The sequence below is a fragment of the Mandrillus leucophaeus genome, unplaced genomic scaffold, assembly GCF_000951045.1.
Source record: "Mandrillus leucophaeus isolate KB7577 unplaced genomic scaffold, Mleu.le_1.0 Scaffold309, whole genome shotgun sequence".
NCBI classification, from domain to species: Eukaryota; Metazoa; Chordata; class Mammalia; order Primates; family Cercopithecidae; genus Mandrillus; species Mandrillus leucophaeus.
Window position 1 is genome coordinate 3,784,770 of NW_012103243.1, and position 24,453 is coordinate 3,809,222.

The window sequence follows — 24,453 nt, forward strand, 5'->3', positions numbered from 1 at the left end:
TCCACAGCAGCTGAATTAGATGACATTCCCACGGACAGTTGACAAGTGTTCCCTTTTCTCTGCAGCCTCGCCAGCCTGTGTTATTTATTTATTTATTTATTTTTTGAGACGGAGTCTCGCTCTGTCGCCCAGGCTGGAGTGCAGTGGCCGGATCTCAGCTCACTGCAAGCTCCGCCTCCCGGGTTCACGTCATTCTCCTGCCTCTGCCTCCCGAGTAGCTGGGACTACAGGTGCCCGCCACCTCGCCCAGCTAGCTTTTTATATTTTTTTAGTAGAGACAGGGTTTCACCGTGTTAGTCAGGATGGTCTCGATCTGCTGACCTCGGGATCCGCCCATCTCGGCCTCCCAAAGTGCTGGGATTACAGGCTTGAGCCACCGGGCCCGGTCGGAATCTCTCCATTCTAACTCCTCATGAAAGGAGCCTGTTAGAAGCAAAATACAATCAGCAGATCACCCAAATGATGTACTTTTGGAAGGCTTTGCATAATTTAAAAAATAAAATGAAATTCTCCTATTTAGATAATTTTTTAAAGCATTTAAAAATACTCAAACCATTTTCAAACCCACACCTAAGTGATTTGGGGGTTTCTAATACATGCATGGTAAAGTTTAACTGGATAAACCAGTGATAGGGCAGACATACAATGTTTTCCTATAGTTGTATACTACTGATAGACCTGTCTAGTGTTGGTTTTTGCATGCTTTGTTGTGGCAAGGCTTCAGTGCTTGTTGAATAAATAGCAATATTAGAATCAGTTTTTAGATTTTGGTAGACTGAGCATATAGCCATTATACCTAGGAGGTTCTCAGCAGGAAAGTGTCAACTGTGAAATAATGTTAGAGGGAAACGGAAGAATGGGTTACACAGAGAAACAGAAAAAAATCTAGCCATCCGGGGCCAATGTCCTTCTCTAGCCTCTAAGACACACTCTACAACAAGGAATTCCCTTCTCTAATTCCTGAACTTCTCCTGTGGGAGTCTAGGGATCAACTTCCTTGGATGGTGATGGGTCCTCATCATTACATAGAGTTATGAGGATTACAAACCTTATGTTTGGCCCCTTAGAAAGTGATAATGGGTGACTCCTAAATCATAGTTCTATATACCAAGAACAGCCCACATCAAACATATTTCCCAACTTTTTGTGTGAAATTCTTCATAATCAATGTGTTAGTTTACTCAATTATTAGTGTTGCAGAATCTAAGGATTCCAGTGGGCTACTTACAAAAAAAAAGCATATGGTTTTTAGAGAATTTGTATTCTTTATTTATAAATAAAGTTGCAGATAAAATTCATGTTTTTTCTTCGAGCAATATGCCTTTGGGGAGACAGCAAAGGGAGTTTTACACCCAAGGAACAGAAATCAAAAATCATAGAATTAAATTAAGAAATTTATTTGTTTATTTGGACATTCCTTCATTTGTTCATGAAAAAGCATGTATCTAGCTTGTTTTATGGAGCAAGACAGAAACAAAATGGTAGGTGCTGGGGTCAGGTGGAGAAATTTCCTCTATCCAGAGTTGAATCCTATGTTGTTTTATTTTGCTAAATTTATTAAACATTTAAATTTATATGAATGACGGTGCCTGTTCCTGGGATATTTTATTCCTTCCCAGTGTAAACCTATTTCTCCAAATCATCACTATGCTAACTTAATCACTATGCTTTCAACATCTTAAATATTTTGGAAGTACTTAAGTATCTGCAAGCATGGTCTGTGTGCTGAAGTTTAGGAGGCTGAGGCAGGTGGATCACGAGGTCAGTTTAGGAGGCTGAGGCAGGTGGATCACGAGGTCAGGAGTTCAAGACCAGCCTGTCCAAGTTGGCGAAACCCTGTTTCTACTAACAATACAAAAACAATTAGCCGAGTGTGGTGGCAGGTGCCTGTAATCCCAGCTACTCGGGAGAGTGAGGCAGAGAATTGCTTGGACCCGGGAGGTGAAGGTTGTAGTGAGCCAAGATCGCGCCACTGCACTCCAGCCTGGGTGACAGAGCGAGACTCTGTCTCAAAAAAAAGAAAAAAAAAAGGTACCTATTATAAATGTGTTATTGGCTTGCAGTCGTTTTTTCTATGGAGGTATACATATGTGTATTCATGTGTTTCCATATATAATGTATTGAGATCTTACTACAAACACATATACTTTACACATTTAACATTATATCATGAATATTTCTTGTATTACACAAAAAACACTCATAACAAGTATTTAATACTCAATAGGTATTTAATATACCATAGTATAGATGTGCCAGTATGTATTTATCAATTCCTTATTGTTGGCTATGTAGGTTTTTTATTCTTACTATTTGAAAGAATATTTGTTAACACATACTTCTACGTTTTTCTTGATATGTATAACTACAAAGGAATTGCTAAATTAAAGGTTGAGTATATTTTTGAGGACACGTGATATGTATGGCAAAATGCTTTCAAAAAATTACATCATTTCACATCGTTTCTAATAGTATACAAATGTGTTCATCTGTCTGTAATTATATGAATTTGATAGATAAAAATGGTAGGTTGCTTTAATTTGCATTTCTTTTATTCCTATTGAGACCAAACATTTTCCATATGTTCTTTCTCTATTTGTTTGTTTGTCTTTCTTTTTTGTCCCCTCACACACTTTACCCAGAATTTTTAGAGGTTTTAAAATTTGTTTTGGTATTTGTGGCAGCTTAAATATTAAAGACAGTAATTCTTAGTCATTACAATTTTAAATATTTTATCTGATTTGTCTTTTTGGTCTTTTTATAAGGTTTATGATGTAGTATTTTAGATTTTTGATAATTAAATCTTTGCTAATTTATTTTTATAACAAATATTTTCTCCGTCTAAAGTTGTAACATATGTTGCTTTATTTTGCTAAATTTATCAGACTTAAATTTGTACACATAACGCTATCTGTTTCTGAGCTATTTATTTCTTCTCTTTATACCTGTTTCTATTCTGATTGAATTGTGGTGCTTTCAACATCTTAATTATTTATAAAATACCTTTGTATCTTATGGGTAAAGTTAATATTTTCTCCCTCCAGATTATTATTCATTTCTTTTAAAAGGTCTTAGTTCTTTTCATATGCATATTCTTCCAATTGAACATTAGATTGAGTTGAAAAAATGACACTGATACTTTTAATGGAGTCTCCTTCTTATACATTAATTCTTGTGAAACTTACATCTTCAAATATTTCTCATCTGGAAATGTGTTACTGTTCCATTTACTTAAGCAGCTTGTATCTCACAGTAAGATTTTGTTATTTTCCTCATAAGGACCTCACATTTTTCATTAGGGTTATTCCAGGTATTTTTACTTTCCTGATTGTATTCATTTATTTTTATTATAATATTTTTTAAAACTCTGGTATTACATCAGTGTTTTTAAAGCATGCCATTTTTATTCAACACTTTAAAAATATTTATACATCTGAGTTAGCGATTTCTCCAGCTCTGGGAAGACAGAAAATACACAGATCTCTACTTTCAAAGAATGTGAGTTCAACTCACTCAGTTATATGAACTTAGCTGGATATACCACATTAACAGACAGGATAGACCTTTTTACTTTGAATAGAAAGAGCTGTAATTCAAGTTCTGTGTCACAGATGCAATCCATACACTATGGTTTCTTTAAATAAGCCACGACCAATTGATTTTTAGTAATTATTCGCTTCCAGTAATTCATGTGAGATTATTAAAATAACCTTATAAGGTAAATATAAGAGGTTTCAAATATTCCTATCCATTGAGAACCCCAGAAATTTTCCCTATTAAAATTTTCAGAAAAAAACAAATAGGTGCACAGGAAAATCCTTATAAAATTATGTCCCTGACAGAGATTATTTGTATAATAAAAATCAAGAGGGTGGGTGTTTCTAAATATTCAACCATTGAAGACATTGTGGTAAATCCATTACAAAGATTATACTGTATATTTGTTGATGAGAAAATATATATTCTTACAACTATAAAACAATGAGCATCATAAAATTCTATAATTGCAACATATGACAGTAGATCATATATATAGATGTATGTATATATAGAGAGATGTGTGTGTATGTGTATATATATATGAACAAATATGAAAGACACACACCAAAATATACCAAAATATTAATATTTTTAATAATGATTATCTTCAGATTTTAGATAATTTCAGCTTTTGTCTTTATGGTTGCTGATATAGCCTTAACATTTATAATAAAAAAATTTCTTTTATATTTGGAAAAATATATGAAGCCAAAAGAGAAAAACGCAGGGGAAGGAGGGAGTTTATATCATGCTTCATCTCATACCAAAACTATTGGAAGCATTTCAGAAACAAAAGACCTTAAAACTTCAAACTCTAATAAGAAATTGGGAACAAAAATCTTGAGTTCATTATGCAAGGGATGTTAAAAACCTTGGGCCTCAGTTTCTTTCAGAAGCCTAGCCATTGCAATTATTATTTATTATCACCTTACTTTTGCTTGAATCTCTTCAACTAAAAGTGGTTTACTTCCACTTTTCCCTAATAATTTATGTCTTTATGGTAATAGATTTTCTTATTATCTTTCTGATTTGTACCTGTTTCCTATTTAATGATTTACTCTGTATGGCATACATGTCAAAGTTATCATGCTAGAAAAATTATTATGCTATAATAATTATGGCACCATCAAACTGAATTAAATTATGTTTCATTGTAAATAGTAAAATGTATTAATTTTTTTAAAAGCCTTTTTATGCCAGTGGAGATAAATAAAGTTACCTTTATGTACTTTCATTAAATACAATGACAGTACAAGCCAAACGACAGAACTGATAACAAATCAACACACTCCTTCTTGTAACACTCATAAGTTGTTCTGAAATTAGCTTTCTTAGGACTATGAATTCAATGTAATGTATGGAACAGAATCTGTGCATTCTGTGAATAAAAGTTTCACTTCCAGCTCTAGTGAGTCTAGGTAGGCAGATCTTTGAACAGTGAGGTTTTCTTCCATTGATTTAAAATGAAAATGAACCTGCATTTTAAATGTGCATTCTAATTGTCCCTTTAGCACATCAGAACAGCACTATCTAATAGAAATATAATGTGAGCTACATATATAATTTTGAATTTTCTAAAATGCACATTTTTAAAAAGTAAAATGAAACAGTTAAAACTAATTTAGTAGGGCTTGGTGCGGTGGCTCACACCTGTGATCCCAGCACTTTGGGAGGCCAAGGGTGGCAGACCACCTGAGGTCAGGAGTTTGAGACCAGTCTGGGTGACATGGCGAAACTCCGTCTCTACTAAAAATACAAAAATTAGCCAGGAGTGGTGGTGCATGCCTGTAGTCTCTCAGCTACTCAGGAGGCTGAGGTGGGAGAATCACTTGAATATGAGAGGCGGAGTCTGCAGTGAGCTGAGATCACACCACTGCACTCCAGTCTGGGCAACAGAGTGACTCAGTCTCAAAAAAAAAAAAAAAAAAAAAATTAGTAGTATACCTTATTTAATCCAATCTATCGAAAATATATCATTATTTTAACATATAATTAAAATTTACAAGTTAATAATGAGATAATACATTATTTTTTCTACCAAATCTATGTTTGTATTTTACACTTGCAGGATATTTCAATTCAGATTTTTTATCAGGTATATTCAATGTGCATTTAGATGTCATAAGTTTTCAGCTGAGAAAGTAGATCCATATACCAAATTGTTCCAAATGTATTTAAAAGTTTTCCAGTAACTGAATCAATGATCAATTTTTAATTTAAATTCATTAAAATCAAATTAGAAATTCAGCTCCTCAGCCACACTAGCCACATTTCAAGTGCTCAATAGCCATATGTGGATAGGGGCTATTGTATTGGACAGCAAAGGTTTGGAACACATGTACGAGATGTTAACACAGAGGGAAAGTTAAAAGTTAAATCAATGCCAAACTATTGGGAATGTTTTGTCTACCGGGTTTCAAGAAACAATGACGTGACTGATATTTTTCTCATTGAATCAGCTGCTTGGCTAGTTGGCTCAATTGATAGAGTAAAACAGTTGCTGGGTTTTATATACAAATCATCTCCTTGTTTATTTGGTCCTCTAATTTTCTTAAGGCAAATATTTTTGCAAATTATGCCAAACTCTGTTTCTCCTGAATATCCCTGTTATCCTCAAATATTGCTGAGTGTTCCATGAATATAACTGTTAAATGCTGTTTTGAGTTAAAACCAAGAACACCTCTATTGAGAAAAAAATTAAATGTAGTTAATGTTATACCACCATGTTTTGTTCTAGCTTCTCAACTGTCTTATGAATCATGTAAATAAGCACCATAAACATCTACTGAGTGATTCTGTAATAGTTTGGATCTACAGGTCCATCATTTGTGATGACACATAGAAGTTGGCCCAGGAAAGCTAAAAGTATGTCGTATGTCAAATAATGCCTTCCATCAAGTTTAGAGCAGCATTTCTTCCCCAGCATTACAACTTTGTGTAATGGCACTTGACAGTATTGGCATTTCTGATATGACTTCCTTTGGCTAGTTCAGCATTCTTAAAAAATAAATAGTTTTTCAGCCTGTGATTGAAAGGGTTAAATAGTACCAATTCATTACACTCACAAAAGGATTTATTTTGTCCTCATAAATCAGTTTTATTCCACATTTTTATTATTCCCTTGGGTGAGCTACTCCAATTGAAATCAATACAAGTGCAAGTGACACAATCAATCTCGATATTTGATTATAGATCGGAGATCCCCAGGTCCGCTTTTTAGCCAGTTTCTTTCTGATCATCTCCCCCAAAGAACTGAATATTTTTATTGGCATCTATGAGTTATGAACATGTTTAGAAAGCAGATAATAATCTTCATTTGTATACTGACAATGGAAGCCCCACAAATGAACAAGGATTAAAAAATAAAGACTTAAAATATATAGCTATAACATCATCAAAAAACTCTTCAAATTTCTCAGTGTTTTTCTTAAGATGAAGTCATGTTTTTAAATAACTTTATTCTTTCTTTTAAAAAAAAGACCTGTTAATACAACTGGTGGCTATAAACCATATTCTTAGGGTGCTATTAGGTAAATGACTATTTTTCATGATAAAGATCTTATTTACTTTCACATGCTTGTTTCAGAGCTGAACCATATCAACCGGTCTAGGTTAGTAATAGGAGAACAGTTAAGGTGAATAAAATGCCTTTGAAGGTATCCAGGCTAGTTCTTTTCATTTCTATAATTATGCAGGCCAGAAAGCCACCATCTGGGGGATTTAAAAGAGAAAAACAGCTCAACCTTAAATTACAGAGCAAAATTGATTAAGTTGTTCCTCAAGAGGCCAACATTTATATATCAAACTCTCTTTGCTTTACAAACATATTTATATCTTATGATCCTTTACATATCAAATGCTTATTTTGTTACTCATGGTACCATATTATTGTTTTCTTGCCTCTGACTCTAGCCACCTGTTCTAGGTTCTTAAGCAAAATATTTGAAAAGGCACAATTAAACCATTCAGCAATTCGTTATTTGATACTTAGAATAAGGCAATTATTTGATGCACTTATCTAATCATATTCTTAAAATAAATTTCAAGGTAATGTTGACACTGCATTTGTTACTTTCAACAAATATTTTAGCCTTATTTAGCCATTTACTTATTTTCACTAGAATCCATAAAAAGGGGATGTTTCATGTTTTGGACAAATTACCTACCACTGATTTTTTTCAGGAAGACATATAACTTTGAACATTGTAGAAAAGTATTTTAGAAGCAGTTAAAATGGTAAACCCATATTTCTTTCATCCCAGCACCATTAATTACTCTTCAGTTAATCTTATTAAGCCTTTAGAACAGCAGCTATATAAGCCATATAAGCTAGGCACTTGTATTTCCATTGGCAAACTTCCTAGGCATGTGGAATTAGGGGACTATCTAGAACTTATTTTTGTCCAGCTTCGTTTCCTTTTCAGTAATTTGCATTTATTAATGCTGAAGATAGTCAAAGCATTAATGAAGGTATGGTGCAGTGATGTAACACAGGGCTATATCAACAAAATGTTTTTTCCACATGCTTTGTTCAACTCTTTAAAAAAAATATTTACTCAAAAGAATCATTCTAGAAAGTGGAAATTTCTCCCTTTATTCAGGAAGGCAGAATATTTTTAAAAAGTTAGCTTCTTTAATTGTTTAATTCAGAGGTTGGCAAATATTTTCTATAAAGGGACAGAAAGTATACACTTTAGACTTTGCAGGCAATTTATTCTCTGCCATAATTACTCAATTCTGCAGTTATACCATGAAAATTCCTAGAAAGATAATTACTTTTGTTCTAATAAACCTTTATTTCCAAAAATAGGCAGCTGGCCAAATTTGGCTTGTAGACTTGTGGTTTCTGGGTCTCTGTTTTATTATAACTTGTTTATAAATTAAGATACAATTTACATACTTTCCTTGGATGTTTCAATCCTTTCATGATTCATTTGATTTTGCAACAATTATGAATGCTAATCTAAAAATCCGTGTAATACAGAAAACAACATCCACTAAAATCCTACTACCCATAAATAACCAATGTTAACAAAAAGTGAACATTATTTTAGAGCTTTCTCAATTCATGGGGGATTTCTTGATAGCAAACGACAGAAACAAATTTGGTTAATTCAGGCAGACATGAATTATATTAAAGGAATTCAACAGTTCAAAAAGTTATCAGGAAAGCTGGGGAGTCAGATTTGTGCGGAACCACAAATAACATGGCCCAGACAAGCTTGTGCCTTCTTAGGACACCCCCACCGGCACCATCACCATTCAGCTGCCTTGAAAATTATCACTCTGCTTCTGGATTCTCAACAATTTTAGAGGCATCTTGAATAATCCTTAGTTGACTGTGAGCCATTGTTTCACTGGATCAAGCTCTGTAGTCCTTAGGTGAAAGCAGTGCAACTGACTGGCAATATCGTGGTCTTACCACATGAACTTCAGCTGTCTTTTCATTTACAAAAACAAAGACAATTAAGTTATATTTCTAATCATTTATTTGTACATACCTATTATCGTCTCCCTGATTGTTGTAATTTCTTGATCTTTTTTCTTGTACATGAATTACGAGTCTCTCAAGGCTTTTCATCATACCATTGATTTAGATCTTAGCTCTATCTATTCTGTTCCTGGCTTTTTTAAACTTATTTATTAAATACTTAATGCATTTTAAAATTTCCAGATTGTTTCTCTGTCTCTGCAGTATCATTTTATCATCTTATAGGGAATATATATCATTTTTCCCCAAACTGCATGGTTATTTTGTCTTTTGATGTTAGAATCCTTTCTTTCTCTTTAGCTGTATGTACAATACTCTTTATACATTTTTTTCTTCAACCTCATCTTGCTTATGCCTTGTATGGGCAGTTCTGTCCAGATTTTGCTCTGGTTCTGAGCTTGGTCTACTTCCTTCCCCTTCTGGTGTTAGTCAGTCTTCTTTTGACCTAAACTTTGAGCACTAGGTGTTGCTAGAGAGTGCAAAGATGCACTGGGCAGAATTCTGGGGACTCCAGATTTTGTCTCCTCTGAGATCCTATTATATGGCTTTTGTGGCAGCACTTGCTGCATTTATTCACATGCATCTCCCAATCCTGGGAACACCAGCTTCTTCCCCCAACTTAGCACAGGGCTTGGCAGAATGGCCAGCCCTGATTTCTCTTCCTATCTCTGCAGACTCCACTCATTTCATTTCTCTACACATTGGAGAGGATTTATTTGGCTTATACTCCTTCCTCTGGGAACAAAGGTAGGAGTTGTGCTATACTAAGAAAGAATTTACCATATCTTTCTTCTTTTAGTTTTCAATTTCATGTCAGTCATTTTTTTCATTTTCCTTCATACATTTGTACCTGGAGAATTTTCAACTAAAATTGTTAATGTTACTGTTTTCATAGCTTGTTTCCATTCTGTCACGTATTTTGGAAAGACAGTTGTGTGGTACCACTTAATTTAGAAGCTGTGAAAGTTCACAATTTGTCCAAAATCTCTTTCCAGCAAGGTGATTCATATATACAGTTCAGAGACTAACTCGGAGACTGTAAGGCGGCTTCTGACTTTCCCCACCTCCTAGTGTTCATGTCCTTGTTTACTCTCCTTCCCTTGGGTATCTTCAAAACCTGTGACTTGTTTCTCACCAGTAGAACATAACTAAGGTGATAGCATGCCACCTCCGTAAGATTGTAACCTATCTTGAAGGAGACTCCCTCTTTTTGATACAGTAACTGGTCACGCTGGGAGACTCATATGGGAAGGAATGAGGGTGAACTCCAAGCAACTCAAAACTAGTAACTGAGGGCAGCCTTGAGCCAATAGCCAGAAAAAAACTGAGACCCTCAGTATCGACAGCCTACAACAAATTGAAAGCTACCAACAACCACCTGAGCTTGAGAGAGATCCTTCCTCATTGGAGCCTTCAGTTGGGACTTCAGTCCTGGCCAACACCTTGACTGCAGTCTTTTGAGACCCTGAGCACAGGACCCAGTTAGCTGTGCCAGACTCCTGACTCACAGAAACTATGAGATTATAAATGTATGTTGCTAAGTTTGTGGTAATACCATGATACATCGATATACAACTAACACAGGAACACCTGACTGTGTGACTGTAGCATATGAAACAGGTGGAACTCAACAGCAAAACATGGTATCATTCTCATCCAGACCCCCAAATCCTTGCTCTTCTTTTACAGAGTAACCATCTCAAGTATATATATTCCAGTAATTAGAAGAAATTGTTAAACATGTCATTAAACAAAGAATGGACCATAGGCTTTGTCTGGGATCAATAATGGCTGTCAAATTACTCGTCTGATCCTAGTAGCACCATAGGCTTAGCATGTTCAGCATGGTTAGTAAGGCTCTACCAAAGTGTTTAGAAGGAAACACATTTTGGTGATAAAATAGTTGTGTTCATGTCCAGTGTTTGGTATGGAAGCTGGGAACCACTTTCTCTGGGAGTATATTTGTTCAAGTAACTCTTAGCTGATTGAGATAAGGCATCAGTTTATTCAGTTGGAAAAAAGTTTCCTCAAATGGCAAATAATAAGTCAAAGTGGAAAAAAAACTCTGACATATCAGAGCATAACTTGGTTAATGAAAATAAACCATACTTCTACAATTTACGATAGTCACAGTACATCTCTGAATTTACACTCTCTTTCTGTGTGTGTTTATATACATATATACAGTGAACTGTACTGAATTTTATATATCATATAGTGAACTTTATATATAAAATGTGTACTATACATGCGTATATACATATATATTTCTTTAATTTTTATGACTATTTTTAGAGCAGTTTTAGGATTATGGAAATATTAAGCATAAGGTACAGAGATTTTTGTCTATCCTTCATGCATTGTAAGTCCTTTCTGATGTACATAAAATGAGATCCATTTAGGAAAATCTGACTGTGATACATAGAGAAAGCTTGATGGGAAAAAATAAAACATGCTTCAACAAACTTTAAAAAATAATTTGCAATATTTAGAACAGTAATTGTGCCTGCACATTAAAAAAAAGAACAACAGAAAAAAACACAAAGATTCTAGATATCTAGAGAGCTGTCATTGCTCTTGTATGGGCACAACCAGGGCAAATGTGTCTGAAGCATCTTTTGGTGAGTTGATAAAATGGTGCATGTATTTATTCCCTGCACTACAATTGTCATACTAGAAGAATGACCAATTTAAAGAGGAGTCAAAGAAGTACAGCTTTGACTAGATGACAACTAATTAAAATCACTATTACAGTAATTACAGTAATGTAAGAAATATGATGTATTAATCGAGCACCGTCCTCAGGAGGTCTTAGTGGTTCATAGGCTATTTATTTCTTTCTCTTTCAAATGTTCTGTGAAGAAGACAGCTTTGTGGGCATGTGTCTATAAATATTTTATACATTGTCAAAAACGTAAGGCCAAGAATAGATTTCTTTCACCATATATTAATTACAAAATAAACAAACACTCAGCACCTTTCAGCTTCCTAACAACATGAGATCTATCAGAAAAATGGAATTTGGAAGAAACACTTGCTTTTTGGTTAAAATAATTTAGAATAATATTTTTGGAAGGAATAAATAACTGTAACTTAAATATTAATACAGGCTATCTAGAGTGACCTGAAATTCTTGGCTCACAGTAAAGGCTGATTTTGCCAGTTTACCTTGGTCATAATTCTATGTCTTCTGATTTTGGTATTGGCAGAATTTTGTGATACTGAGATGGAACTAAACAACTCTAAAATTTAGACCTCAGTACCAGGAAAACATAGTATTTCTTTGTACAGCAAGAAGTGGGAAAAATTAGTTAATACTTTTTCTACCCTAAGATGTAATTGGATTCAGAAAAAGACTAACTTAAAGCAGGACCAGGCCTGACATATAAAATCCTCACAAGGTAACAAGAATCAGTTTGGTTTGTTCGCTGTCATTTCTCATTATAATCTTTGTCATGAGAATGGATTCATGTTGTGCCATTTTCTGTTCTTGTTACAATCTTTGTCACATGAATAAGATATCAGGATGTTAATGCCTGGCATACAGTATTGCATGTGTGATGATACTGTACAGGACTACACTGACCTTTGCAATATTATGTATTCTGATTGGTTGTTCATGTCACCTCTTTCCCACAAGTTAATAAGGCTGTAAAAAGGAGAGAACTGAAATGGCCAGCCAGTCAAATTATAGAATATTGAAAAGGTCAGAGCAGTACAGCACACAGGAAAAAAAATTATGGAATATATGGTGCATTAAAATTCTTGTGACAATGATTATAACAAGAATAGGAAAGGATACCCATTTATGTTATTTCAATCTAGAGAACCCCATAGGATGGTATCCTCGGGACAGCAATCATTTACGCATCCCTGAGTCATACATGTGAAAATATCCATTTATGCTGTTTTTTCCTTAAAAAATAATTGCATAGAAGATTTTCTACTATTCAACAAAAAAGAACATTGAAAATAAGATTTTCATCTTAGAAAAGGGGCATTAATATTGTTAACTTTTCAGTTAAGACTTTGTATTTGAGACTAAAGAAAAGGTTTTTTTTATAAGTAAAATCTGTTGTTCATATGAGGTTTATTTGGTCTATTTTTTCATGTAACACTTTTCTTTGAAATAAAATAGGACTGAATGGATTAACCTCTTTCAAGACCCTTTAGAATGTGGGACAGACTGAAAGAGCAGTTAGGAGTTTATTTACAAATTCTACATGATCTATACAAAACTTATTTTATCTTTATGATGTGTGATGTTGGTCAATACGCAAAAAATCTTTTCTTCCTCTGCATCTTCAGTGGAAGATAGTGACAAAGAGGTATAATACTTAAATCAGAAACCCTGATGTTACTGTTCTTAATTGTGCAATAATGACTACTTATTTTTAAAATTGTTTTTATGCACATTTTAAATTTTCTTATAGAACAGCTTCATTGGATTTTGTAGTCTATAAGGAGACATCTGTTTTAAACCTCAGCTTTACATTTATTTCACTAATAGAGTAAATATATTATAGTCCAAAGCTAGAGTCTGGACTCTAGAAGAAACATCCAGGATCCCAGCACCCTGTGCTCCAGTGCTTATCCAGTAGGCCTGGGGTAGAATTCAGATATACAAATGTTTATGAGGTGCCCGCACATGATTTTGATGTAGGTTGTGCCTGGAACAGTGGTATTGGTAACCTCATTTTGCAAAGAGTTAAGTGAGATCCCCAGTTAAAGCCCTATAGCTCAGACCAAGCCACAGAGGGTGGAGGAGGGCAACTCAACTTCAAATCACAATGCTTGGGTGGAGGTGAGGCAGGCAGTGGGGAGTCGTTGTTCCAGAACACAGAAGCTTAAAAGGTCTTGCACCATCCACTTATACTCACAAATAGGGTCAGATTGGAGGGCCTACCAGACAGGAATGGTCACCTGCGATAGGACATGCTTATCACTTTCACAATTTCAAGCTTGATTTTTGAGGCTGAACCAACGAGGCTGCGTTTTCCAGTCCACTGAAAGCCCAGTTTATGCAGTGAAAAGTGGCAAAGCACAACCATCTCAAGAGCAGGAATCTGAGGACATGCATTTTAAAAATCTACCCCTCCCCCCTCCAATATTGAGGAGCCTAGATTCCTAAAGTTCAAAGGAAGAAAGGAAAGACAGTGAGAATGAAATGGAGGAAGAACTAAAATCTGTGGATCCTGCTTTGGTTTTGAATCTGGACGTTTTTGAGCTTCATTGAGGGCTGAAATCCTGTCAGCTACTCTAGGTCTGTGAATTGAACTGTATGTTTGTAGGAGTGAGAGAACATTAGACTCACTCAGCTGCATGGTTCCTGGAGATGTACAAGTTCTTTTTTGAGCTGAGCAAAATGGTTATGTAATTGCATGCTTCTCATAATTATTGAGTAATTATATACTTCTTATAATTACTGAGTATTCATTGTTCTATAACTAGAACTTAATGTTACAACTAATTATATAATTACCATGTATTAATGTTGTTATCTAGGAAGCTTAGCATAAAGTGCACTTATATATTTCTCCCTGCCATGCCATTTTCAAAGCAAGAAATAGTGTTTGTTTTTTGTTTGTTTTACAGCTCAAAATTTCCTTCAAAAACAAACAAGCAAAATGCAATGGAGAAAACTTCACCAACATTATAATCATACACATTTACTTATTTATTTTGTATTTGTCCCTGGCTGAAAATTTGTAAAAATATATTCTCATGGCTTAATTTTAGAATTTCCATTGTTGCTTTGCAAATTTCATTCTTTTATAAGACCTGCACAGTTATGCTACTTGAGAGTCAATTGAATATCTGCTTGAGTCTATAGGACAAGCTGACCTTTTTGAAAGTTTACAGTTGAGCATGTTAATGACAGCAGAGGTACTTCCAAGGAGCTCAATATCATGGGGACAGGAGATCTTCCCATCCTGACCATGTAATTGATCTTAGGCAATGGTTAGGATGTTCACATTTAATCTTAACCAGGTTTCTTGAGTGCAGGAATTATGTCTTGTGTACTTGGGGCATGTTCTCGTCAGTGCCTAGCAAAGCCTTCTCCTTGCCTGCAGTTGGAGCTCAATAATCCTCAGTAGAAGCAAGTTGACTAGTTGTAAAGAACCTACGAAAGCTAAAATGGCATAAATTGGAAATGTCTTTTTAGTGCATAATGAAATTATCAAAGGCTGCTTTGTGGGTTTCATAACGTCTTGCTAATATGTATTACACATATAGAGGAGTGCATTATCTACTTCCATTTTAGGACCTTGAAATCACTCTTTAAGCTATGAATATGTCTTTATCTGCTTTTACTGAAAGTGAGTAGAAATTATCATTGTCATGCTTTAGCCCACAAGCACTGCTTATTTCTTTTGAAATAAACTACTTCTTTGGACATGCCAATTTTGGGTCCAGAGTAATAGATTATATGATGCCACTAAGGCTCTCTTCTGCTCATGGAAAAAACTCCTGAGTATTTTGTAACAGATTTTCCAGTGACTTCCTCCATCCCCAAATTGTTATAAGTATCTTTTTAAATAACTTTTTGTATGTTTTTAAAATGTGTTGGACCTACCCACATTTCAAGAAAATAGTCAAGTAATAACCAGATATCAGAATCTCTTTTGCATGATTTGATCTTCAATAATTTCAGTTTGAAATATAATCTGATGGGACAGTGGCACATTGGTAGGGGATGAGATTAGTGCTGCTTTGTTCATTGAAAAACCTTAGAATTTTGATTAATAATACATTGTTAGGTTGGAAGGGGTAGAGAATAGGTAGGCAATTGCTACTGAGAAAATGAAATACAGGGTGTAAAATTCTTAATCACTTGCTAGTTCTAAATGGCTAGAATGTATCAATTGTATGGATTACAACAAAAACAATAACATCATTCCTAGCTGCTGTTTATGAGCAACTATTATGTGCTGGATATGATAAAGAAATCAAGAAATCATCTCACTTCATTTTCACAATAACACTGCAATGTAAATACTGTATTATCATTCCCAGTTCACAGTTGAAGGACTAGATATTCAGAGATATTAAATAAATTAGCAAAGAGTACATTACTAAAGAATACAAGAACATGTTCAAATGCAGGACTTTCTGACAACCAAATTTATGTTCTTTCCTTTGCACTATACTTTGCTACTAAACTATGTTAAAATATAATGTTTTTGTAAATATTATAAACATTGCATTTTGTATACTATACGATGCAAGATCACTTTTAGTATGATGCCATCTTTTACTTTTTAAGCATTTGTTCAATAAAGATTATATCAGTATCTGGAGATCTTGCGAGTATGCTTGTTCTTCCCTTTGAAGCTCAATATCATGTGCTTTTTAAATTCATTTCTCTATATCTGCAGAAATTGTATGTGAAAGATTAAATGTACATATAATAAAAAGTGATGTTATATAGGAAGAAGGTTATTTGAAGTAAATATTGGTGCTCTTTTAAAGAAAAAATCTCACTCTGTCACCCAGGCTGGAGTGCAGTGACACAATTGTAGTTCATTGTAATCTCAAATTTGTGGGTTCAAGTGATTCTTCCACCTCAATCTCCTGAGTAGCTAAAACTACAGGGTCATACCACTGCGACTAGATAATTTTTAATTTTTATTTTATTTTTATTTTTATTTTTTTATTTTATTTTATTTTTTTTAGAGATGAGGTCTTGCTATGTTGCCTTGCCTGGGTGGTACTCTTAATCATTCATTTTTCTGTTTTTTAAGAGTTATTGTATCATTTCTAAAATTGACAAAAATTAAGCAACATTTAAAAAAATCGTATCATAAATTTTTCAGGAAAGCATCTAATATAGAAAAGTGTTACAATTTTCATTTGTAGCCCTTTTCTTATTTTAACCCTAATTTCTGACTCTTAACCTGAAATTAAACCTAATGGTGTAAGAGAGAGATAACACTGTTATTAGGCAGCAATATTTTCCTGCATTGTGGACTGATGAGATTTAAGAATGGATTTGCTAAAGCTTTGGAAGGAGAGTGGTGGTGGGAGCAGGGTGAGGACATATAGAGAGTGACTCTTTTATATAGCTAGGCAGCTTCTGCATTTTCTCATAAAGCTAAAAATATTAGATCTTCTGGTCAAAGTGGACATATAGTACCTCCCATACCCAGTTGCTTTTCAGGATATTCTGACTAATTCTAATTTAAAGAGGTGTTAGATAGAAAGAAATCCACCCACATTTCAAGCAAAGTGAACAGAAAATACCTCAGTTTGTGATATATACAATATCTGACTAATATGTCTGAGTATAGTACGTGTATCCAGAACCATTCTATTTGAGGAATAATGTATTATTTCTTCCTGTCTGCATATCCAAAAAAATTCAGGGATTTTTACTGGAAAAAGAAAACTCAAAAAAGTATAAACAACTCATCAAGTAATCAGTTTCTACATTTGTGCAATATTTTTACTTATATGCTTGATACTTGTGATATGGCTTTATCCTACAGTTATCTAAGAATATTCCTCAAATATTTTGATTGCTGTGATGAATGAATTGGCCAGGTCAACCCAGATAACACTTTTGTTCACAAGATAATAAAATCCAAATATGTGCATTGATAGAAGCACGTGTAATGCCTCTTAGAGTGGTAAAGTTACAGACCTATTTGGTACAGTATATTTAGAAACTCAAAAAAAAAATACTCAAATAATATCAGGAAAGAATTCTTAAATATGTATTTATTTTAACAATTTTCTTTTTTAATCAGTAGGTAATAATTACACCCTTCTGAATGTCACAAAAGTCATGTACAGTGGAGAAGAGACAAACCTTTGGGTGCTCATGGATGGGCTGGTTCCTTTTACCAACTATACCGTACAAGTGAATATTTCAAATAGCCAGGGCAGCTTGATAACTGATCCTATAACAATTGCAATGCCTCCAGGAGGTAAGTCTATGCAAATGTTGGCTATCGAATTTTATATAAATGCCCTAGAATTAAGTGACCATTGAATATCTTATTTGTTTTTACAGGTATTTTATTTTATAACTTAGAGGCTCAATTATATTTCTGGTTCTTTTGATTGTTGTTGTTTCGCTTTCTGTATTCAGATTCTTTAATTGATGGTCTTTTACTGTTTTGCTGAGACTGCTTTCATCCATCTCACACTGTGTGTGTATGTGTGCCTATATATCATACATACACATATCTCTCTGGATTTCTGCATGTTAAGAAAATTGGGAAATGCTTTTTGTTCAAGACTTTACTTAAAGCCAAAATTTATATTTGCAATTTGAGTTTCCATTTTCTACTGCAGATGGTTTTCATTCCAGGTGTTCTAAATAACCAGTTCAACTGTATACTTCAAGTACTTCATTTGGCAAAAAAAGGCAGGGTGTAGACGATAGAATAGGAAATTTCCATTTGCATTACTGAAAAACACCTTTAAATTCCTGATCCTAATAATTACAATTCAGCAGGGCCACATTCATGTGTGAAATGTGATACAGTCTGGATATTTTTATTTTAAATATTTCTATAAAAATCAACCTATTCACAATCGCCATTATTTTGATGTGCCATCAGCTTCACCATGTTTTAACTCGTTGTGGGAAATAATCACATTGAGGAAAACCCCTCTAGGGTTGACATGGATGGCCCTTGAACAGAAAGCATGCCTAACAATGTTAAGAGCATGATTCTCCATTGAGTGCTAAAGAATGTATGTTTTCTGAAAATCCTGAAAGCAAAGGACCGCAGGATATCCAGTGTCTGCCCTGTAGCCCATCTCCCAGGAATGAGTGCATTCTGGACTAAGGGAGAATGTCACAATCTTATATCAGCAATCTGAAGGGCAGGTTAACCCCACTTCCAGTTATGAAGAGTGTAAGAACAGAAAATGTCTTATCACTGGAGAAAAATAAAGGAAATCTTCAGGTTGTATGGAACCACTCCCCTGCAAAAAAGATTCATTACCTGTTGTATCATAAAATCACTCACTATTATCTACCTTTTATACCATTATTAAAATTAATGAATTGATGTTTACTAAAACAGTTGAAACTCTACATGTCAGAAGCTACATTACTTAAGAAAAGAATGCATAAAAGAAACTTTTGAGGCTGATCAACTCAGGTTAGTATCATATTTATTAAGAAAATAATTTTAAAAGGGAATTGAATTTAGATATATTTATTTAAAAATTGAGACTGGAACACAAAATAAAACAAACTCCCTAAGATAAAATGAACCTTAGGTGTTCATATCTTCATTTTTCACTTCAATACACATGCTACGAAGGATAGAAGACTGTGATGACTCTAAACCCTAGTATATAATATCCTTTATTCAGATTTAGAAATTAAAGAGTAATCAGTGCCATAATGGAGATTTTTAAGTTATATAGTCACACCTTTTCTACAGGATATATACAATATTTAATAAGCATGTTTATTTTATGATATTTATATGGATTTAAACAGTTTGTGATTTACAGTAATTTATAATCATATTCATAAAACAGGGCAAATTTAATTAATTGTTTATGTGTTGAGGAATGTATGGTCTAATAATTTGTTATGTATACATATATCATGATTCAATTAAAAATAGCTAGCTCCTACTGCTAACTGAATATGCGTTATATGAATATACCTGTCAGTAAAAGGGTTAATATTATGCAAACAGGAAGAAACTAAAATACTGTTTTATAGTGGTGCTGTCAAACTGAGTAAACTGTTAACTGAGGCTTATCTTCATCTTCGCTCTGTGGATGCTTATCTGTGTCATTACCATAATGCACTGCAGGCCCACACTCTCTGGGCCTGATGCAATCCTTCACTTTATGTATTCAAAAATCTAGAATTTGGGAGTCAGTCCTTCACCAAAGAGGAAGCAGATGTCTTCAAAGACACACAGTGATTCGCTAAAATTTATTATGGCCATTAGAACATACTTTCTTTTTTCATTAAATTGTTGTTGATTACAATTAGGAAACTTATAGCATTAAAATTATCTTTTTTATGACCTTGTGGCAGTTTAAAGGTGATACCTCATTGATTAAATAGGTTTTAGTTCATGCTTCCTTTTACTTAATGATCTGAAAACATATTATCCTGATTTACACATAAAAATCATGCTGAAAAGCATGTGGCATTCACTAGAATATGTGTGTTTAAGTAGAATTAAATTAGTACTGAGAGTTATTAAAGAAATCTTCCATGCCTTTGTCCAGTGAACTGTGTTTCATTCTGAAATGAATAATAAATGAACCAATATGCTAGGCGAACCAACTTATGGGCAGAATAGGTTCTATATGCTATTTACTTTTCCATTATATTTGGATAGCTATCATTATTGCCAATTCCTTGATTTCAATATTAGATCTCTAATATGGTGATGTTGAAATCCTAGTATCTTTCAATGCTGGATAATGCAAGATTTGTAATGATAATATCCTTAGCTATGCTTCTTTTGCATAGTTTTAAAACATAATAATAAAATAATTGGGCAAAACAAAATGCTCTTTTTTACTTCACCAAATATATGCTATCAAATCTGACCTGGAAAATCCCATTTACCCATTTAATCTGGCCAAATCCTTCTCATTTTTTAGGCTCGAACCTAGAAATTGTTCCATCAGAAAGTCATCTTTTGCCAGCAGAGGCTGAGATAGGACCTTTCTGTATCCCAGACAACAGTTACTTTATACTCAAATTGCCTGTTTAATCTGTCACAATCACTGGTTATACGATTCTATAGAGTAGGAACTGTTTCTTACTCACATTTTTATCTTCAGTGCCTAGACTAAACCTGACACATGGTAGGTGCATAATGAATAATTGCTGAATGAATAAATTAGTCAAGATTGCTTAACTACTAGTTTAAAATTTTAAGCTTATCATTGCTCAAGCCCGCCAGGCCTCATCCCAACCTGAGCAACCTTGTATTTTAGCCAGCTGTGAAAATGTGACATTCTCTCTACACCATTGTCCAATGTAGGAATGCTCTGGTTATGTAGATAAAATTGGGAGCTCAAACTATAAGGAGGGTGAGTGTATTGGAGGTAAGAAATATTCTCATGTTACACCAACTCATCACTCTTTTATTCTTCCCTATAGTGGTTATTTTTCTCAGGTGAGCATAGAATAAACAATCCTTAGTTTAGGTAGGAATTTGGAAAGGAGAGGCGAAAGGGTCATACTCCAAAGAATTTTACCAGGATACATCATCTCTTAATTGATGGTTAGGACACATCTTATTTGCCATCTTAATAAGAAAAATACCTCTATTTTTCTGATGAGAAAAAAATATATAATCAAGAATATGATAAACACAAGTTATTTGAAGATAGAAATTAAAGCAAGAAGATGGTGCTACTAATAATTTAGCACATAGATGAACAGTGGCAAATCCCAATTAACACACATTTTTTATTTGAAAACTTCAGTTTAAATATTATTTGGATAACAGGAGGAGCGTCTCTCTTTTTTCTAATTATGTAGCAGATCCTTCCCTACTTCTGCTCACTCAAGTTTTTTGTATTTCTACAATTACTATATTTTTAGGTTGTTTGTAATAACATAATGCTCATATTTGGCACTAAGGTACTCTTGGAAATAAAGAATATATTTAATCAGAGCTCTTGAATAGCATTATGGTACAGGTTCAAGAGTTCTAGGAAAGGAATTAAAAAAATAAAAACGAATCCAAATGTTAATCCATAAATATGAAACTTTCCTATGGCCTTTACCCCTTCAAGGTCTGGAGTTACTAATGGGGTTAGGATTTCAACGCTTAATGGGGCTCAGTGCATTAGTGTTTTGTATGCATGGAATTCAGCATTCAGTTTAATAAGTGGTTGACATTGGTGATGTCCCTTAATTTGCTTAAATCTAATTGGCTCTTTTATCAGTCAAACCTGTATGGATTGGCAATTGATCAGAAAGGGTCAGCCATGACTCTGCATGTAGTTAAATGATGGAAGCACCAGTTAAAGTCGCAGTTGCATGATAATAAGCAAAAGAAGAACAAATGAGCTTAGAGGAGGAAGGCAAAGAAGCTTAGAAGTTTTGCAGGATCTTCAAGTTCAGAACAAAGGCATTATAGAGTATATAAATTTTAAATACACTGCATTTTGCCTCCAGACTTAAACCTTTTTTTTTCCAGATGAACTGAAATCTTGTCTGAAACTGTCTTTGTTACATCAAAGAACTACTCAGAAAGCTAAAAGAGACAGAAGAAGCATAAAAGGGCATAGTTTAAAATGATTAGTGACACATTCCATACTGACGAGCTGGAAACAGATTTTTTATGAAAGTTTTATATTATTCCAAAAGGAATAATTCTCTTCTGTTTATCTTTTTCTGAACTGCTTTATTGTAACAGTGAAAGGAACTTGGAGCCGCCCTGGTTTGTGAACCTAATCCAGTTTTCCTCTGATAATAAATAATTTGTCATTTGTACTTTTAAATTGATGAGAATTATTATAATCGACAGAGAGTATAAAATACTAGGCTTGAGAAACCTATTTATTTTCCCCAATGTGTTATTAGAAAACCAAAAATTGAAAAAGGCAAAATGGTTGTGAGTAATTTGTTTTACAGGGTCTTTTCGTCTGTCTCTCCTTCCCTGAACCCCCTCCCCACCTCTCCCCCTAAAATATCAATGAGAAAAAAATAAAAAAGAAAACCATTAGGAATTAAAACTGAGGCATAAGCATAGACTTTGTAGTCCTAGAAACATGGATTTAAATCCACCTCTTTCACTCACTGCTTGAGTGACTATGAGCAAATTTGCAAATATAACTGAGCCTCAGTTTGCTCATCCATTAAAGAGGCTGATTGGTAATTCCCACATCAGGTGGAGGATTTAACAACATAATATATGTAATGTGTTTAGCGTATTGCCTGTCTTGGTAAACATTTGGTGCTTCCTACCTCATTTGTTCTATTTTCCTACTAAGACTCTTTTTGGGGGCCTGGAAAATTCCCTACAGAAAAAGTAAGTAAAAAAAATCTGTCTTTCACATAGACTGCAGAGACCAGAATAATTTCATCTTGCTACATCCCTTTCCTTTCCTACACTTACTCCTTAACATGTTGACATACGTATGGTCAGGCCAATAACCCTGCTAAGGGGTGGTTGTGATGCATATTAGATGATGAAGTAAGCAGGAAGCATGGGAAGTGACTTTCTTTTTGAAATATCTTCAGCCTCCTCTTCCATGACCTCCAGATCATAATTTGTGAATGATTTCTTACATCAAGCTCTCATTGCTTATCTTGGGATTTCACATTTTTTCTTAATAAAATTCTTCTGTGTTTATAAAGAGTTCCTTATTGAATATAATTATGACTTTTTAAAAAATATCTATTATCTATATATTTTATTCACAAATACTTTTTTTACATTGTTAATGTTAGACAAAAGCAAGTAATTTGAAATTTTATTCTAATAGCTTTTCACTTTTTCTTAATTGTCCTCAAATACATATATTTAAAAGTTACATCTTGGAATTCAAACTTTTTTTCAATTTTCACTAAATAGCAAAGTTTAGTAGTTGTTCAGCCAATATGCTTTTGAATAACTGAATAAAATGTTTGCTTTTAAAAATATTAGTATATGATTTTTGCCCAGTAATACCACTAAAGGAATAATATATGAATGACTAACTTTTTTGAGCTTGAACTACTGAATTCCATTGTGTTGAGAATTTAAGAGCTGGAATATTCTTTCAAGTATTGCTATATAACAAGCTACTCCAAAAATTAGCAACATAAAACAATCAGTCTGTATTATTTCTCACCTGATTGTATGAGTTGTCAGCATGGTTCTTCTGGCTTAAGGAAGCTGGACTGGGCTTTTTCAGAGTTCCCGGGGAAAACTCAGGGTTTCAAGCGTCAAGCCCCAGTGTGCAAGCCCTGAAAACTTTTGCTTGCCTCAAACTGTCCAAAGCAAATTTCTTGCCCAAGTCAAAAAGCATGCATGCTGGAATGTATGATTTACTGGAGCCTGATAATTTATCAGTCTTCCATAAATGTTTAAATGATTGGTTTTTAGATCGTGTATGTATGTGTGTATATGTACACACACATACATGCAAAAAAAAATATTTTTTTTCTTTTAAATTAGTCCTGTTTTTGAAATAATGATGTACTAGCACCAAAAATAATGACGAAAGTAGTTTACTAAATTTTTCCTGAAAAAGATACAAAAAAATCTTTCCGTCTACAAAAAACTAAAAAACTAGCCGGGCGAGGTGGCGGGCGCCTGTAGTTTTAACTACTTAGGAAACCGAAGCAGGAGAATCACTGTCTCTTATACACATCTAGATGTGTATAAGAAATCAACTTAGTACAATGTCAAGATGCTACTTTTTAAAAAGAAAATTAATATTTCTCAAAAATGTAAAAGTTTGCTTGCCAAGTACAGATATAG

General features: G+C 33.9%; 1 protein-coding gene across 1 annotated transcript in view; it reads left to right on the forward strand.

Annotated features, from left to right (window-relative positions):
- USH2A (Usher syndrome 2A (autosomal recessive, mild)) overlaps window positions 1–24,453 on the forward strand; it is an 813,932-nt gene that overhangs the window by 478,260 nt on the left and 311,219 nt on the right. Inside the window, exon 37 of the mRNA XM_011987398.1 lies at window positions 17,782–17,961. Within this exon, the coding sequence (XP_011842788.1) occupies window positions 17,782–17,961 (180 nt within the window). The remainder of the gene's footprint in view (window positions 1–17,781; window positions 17,962–24,453) is intronic.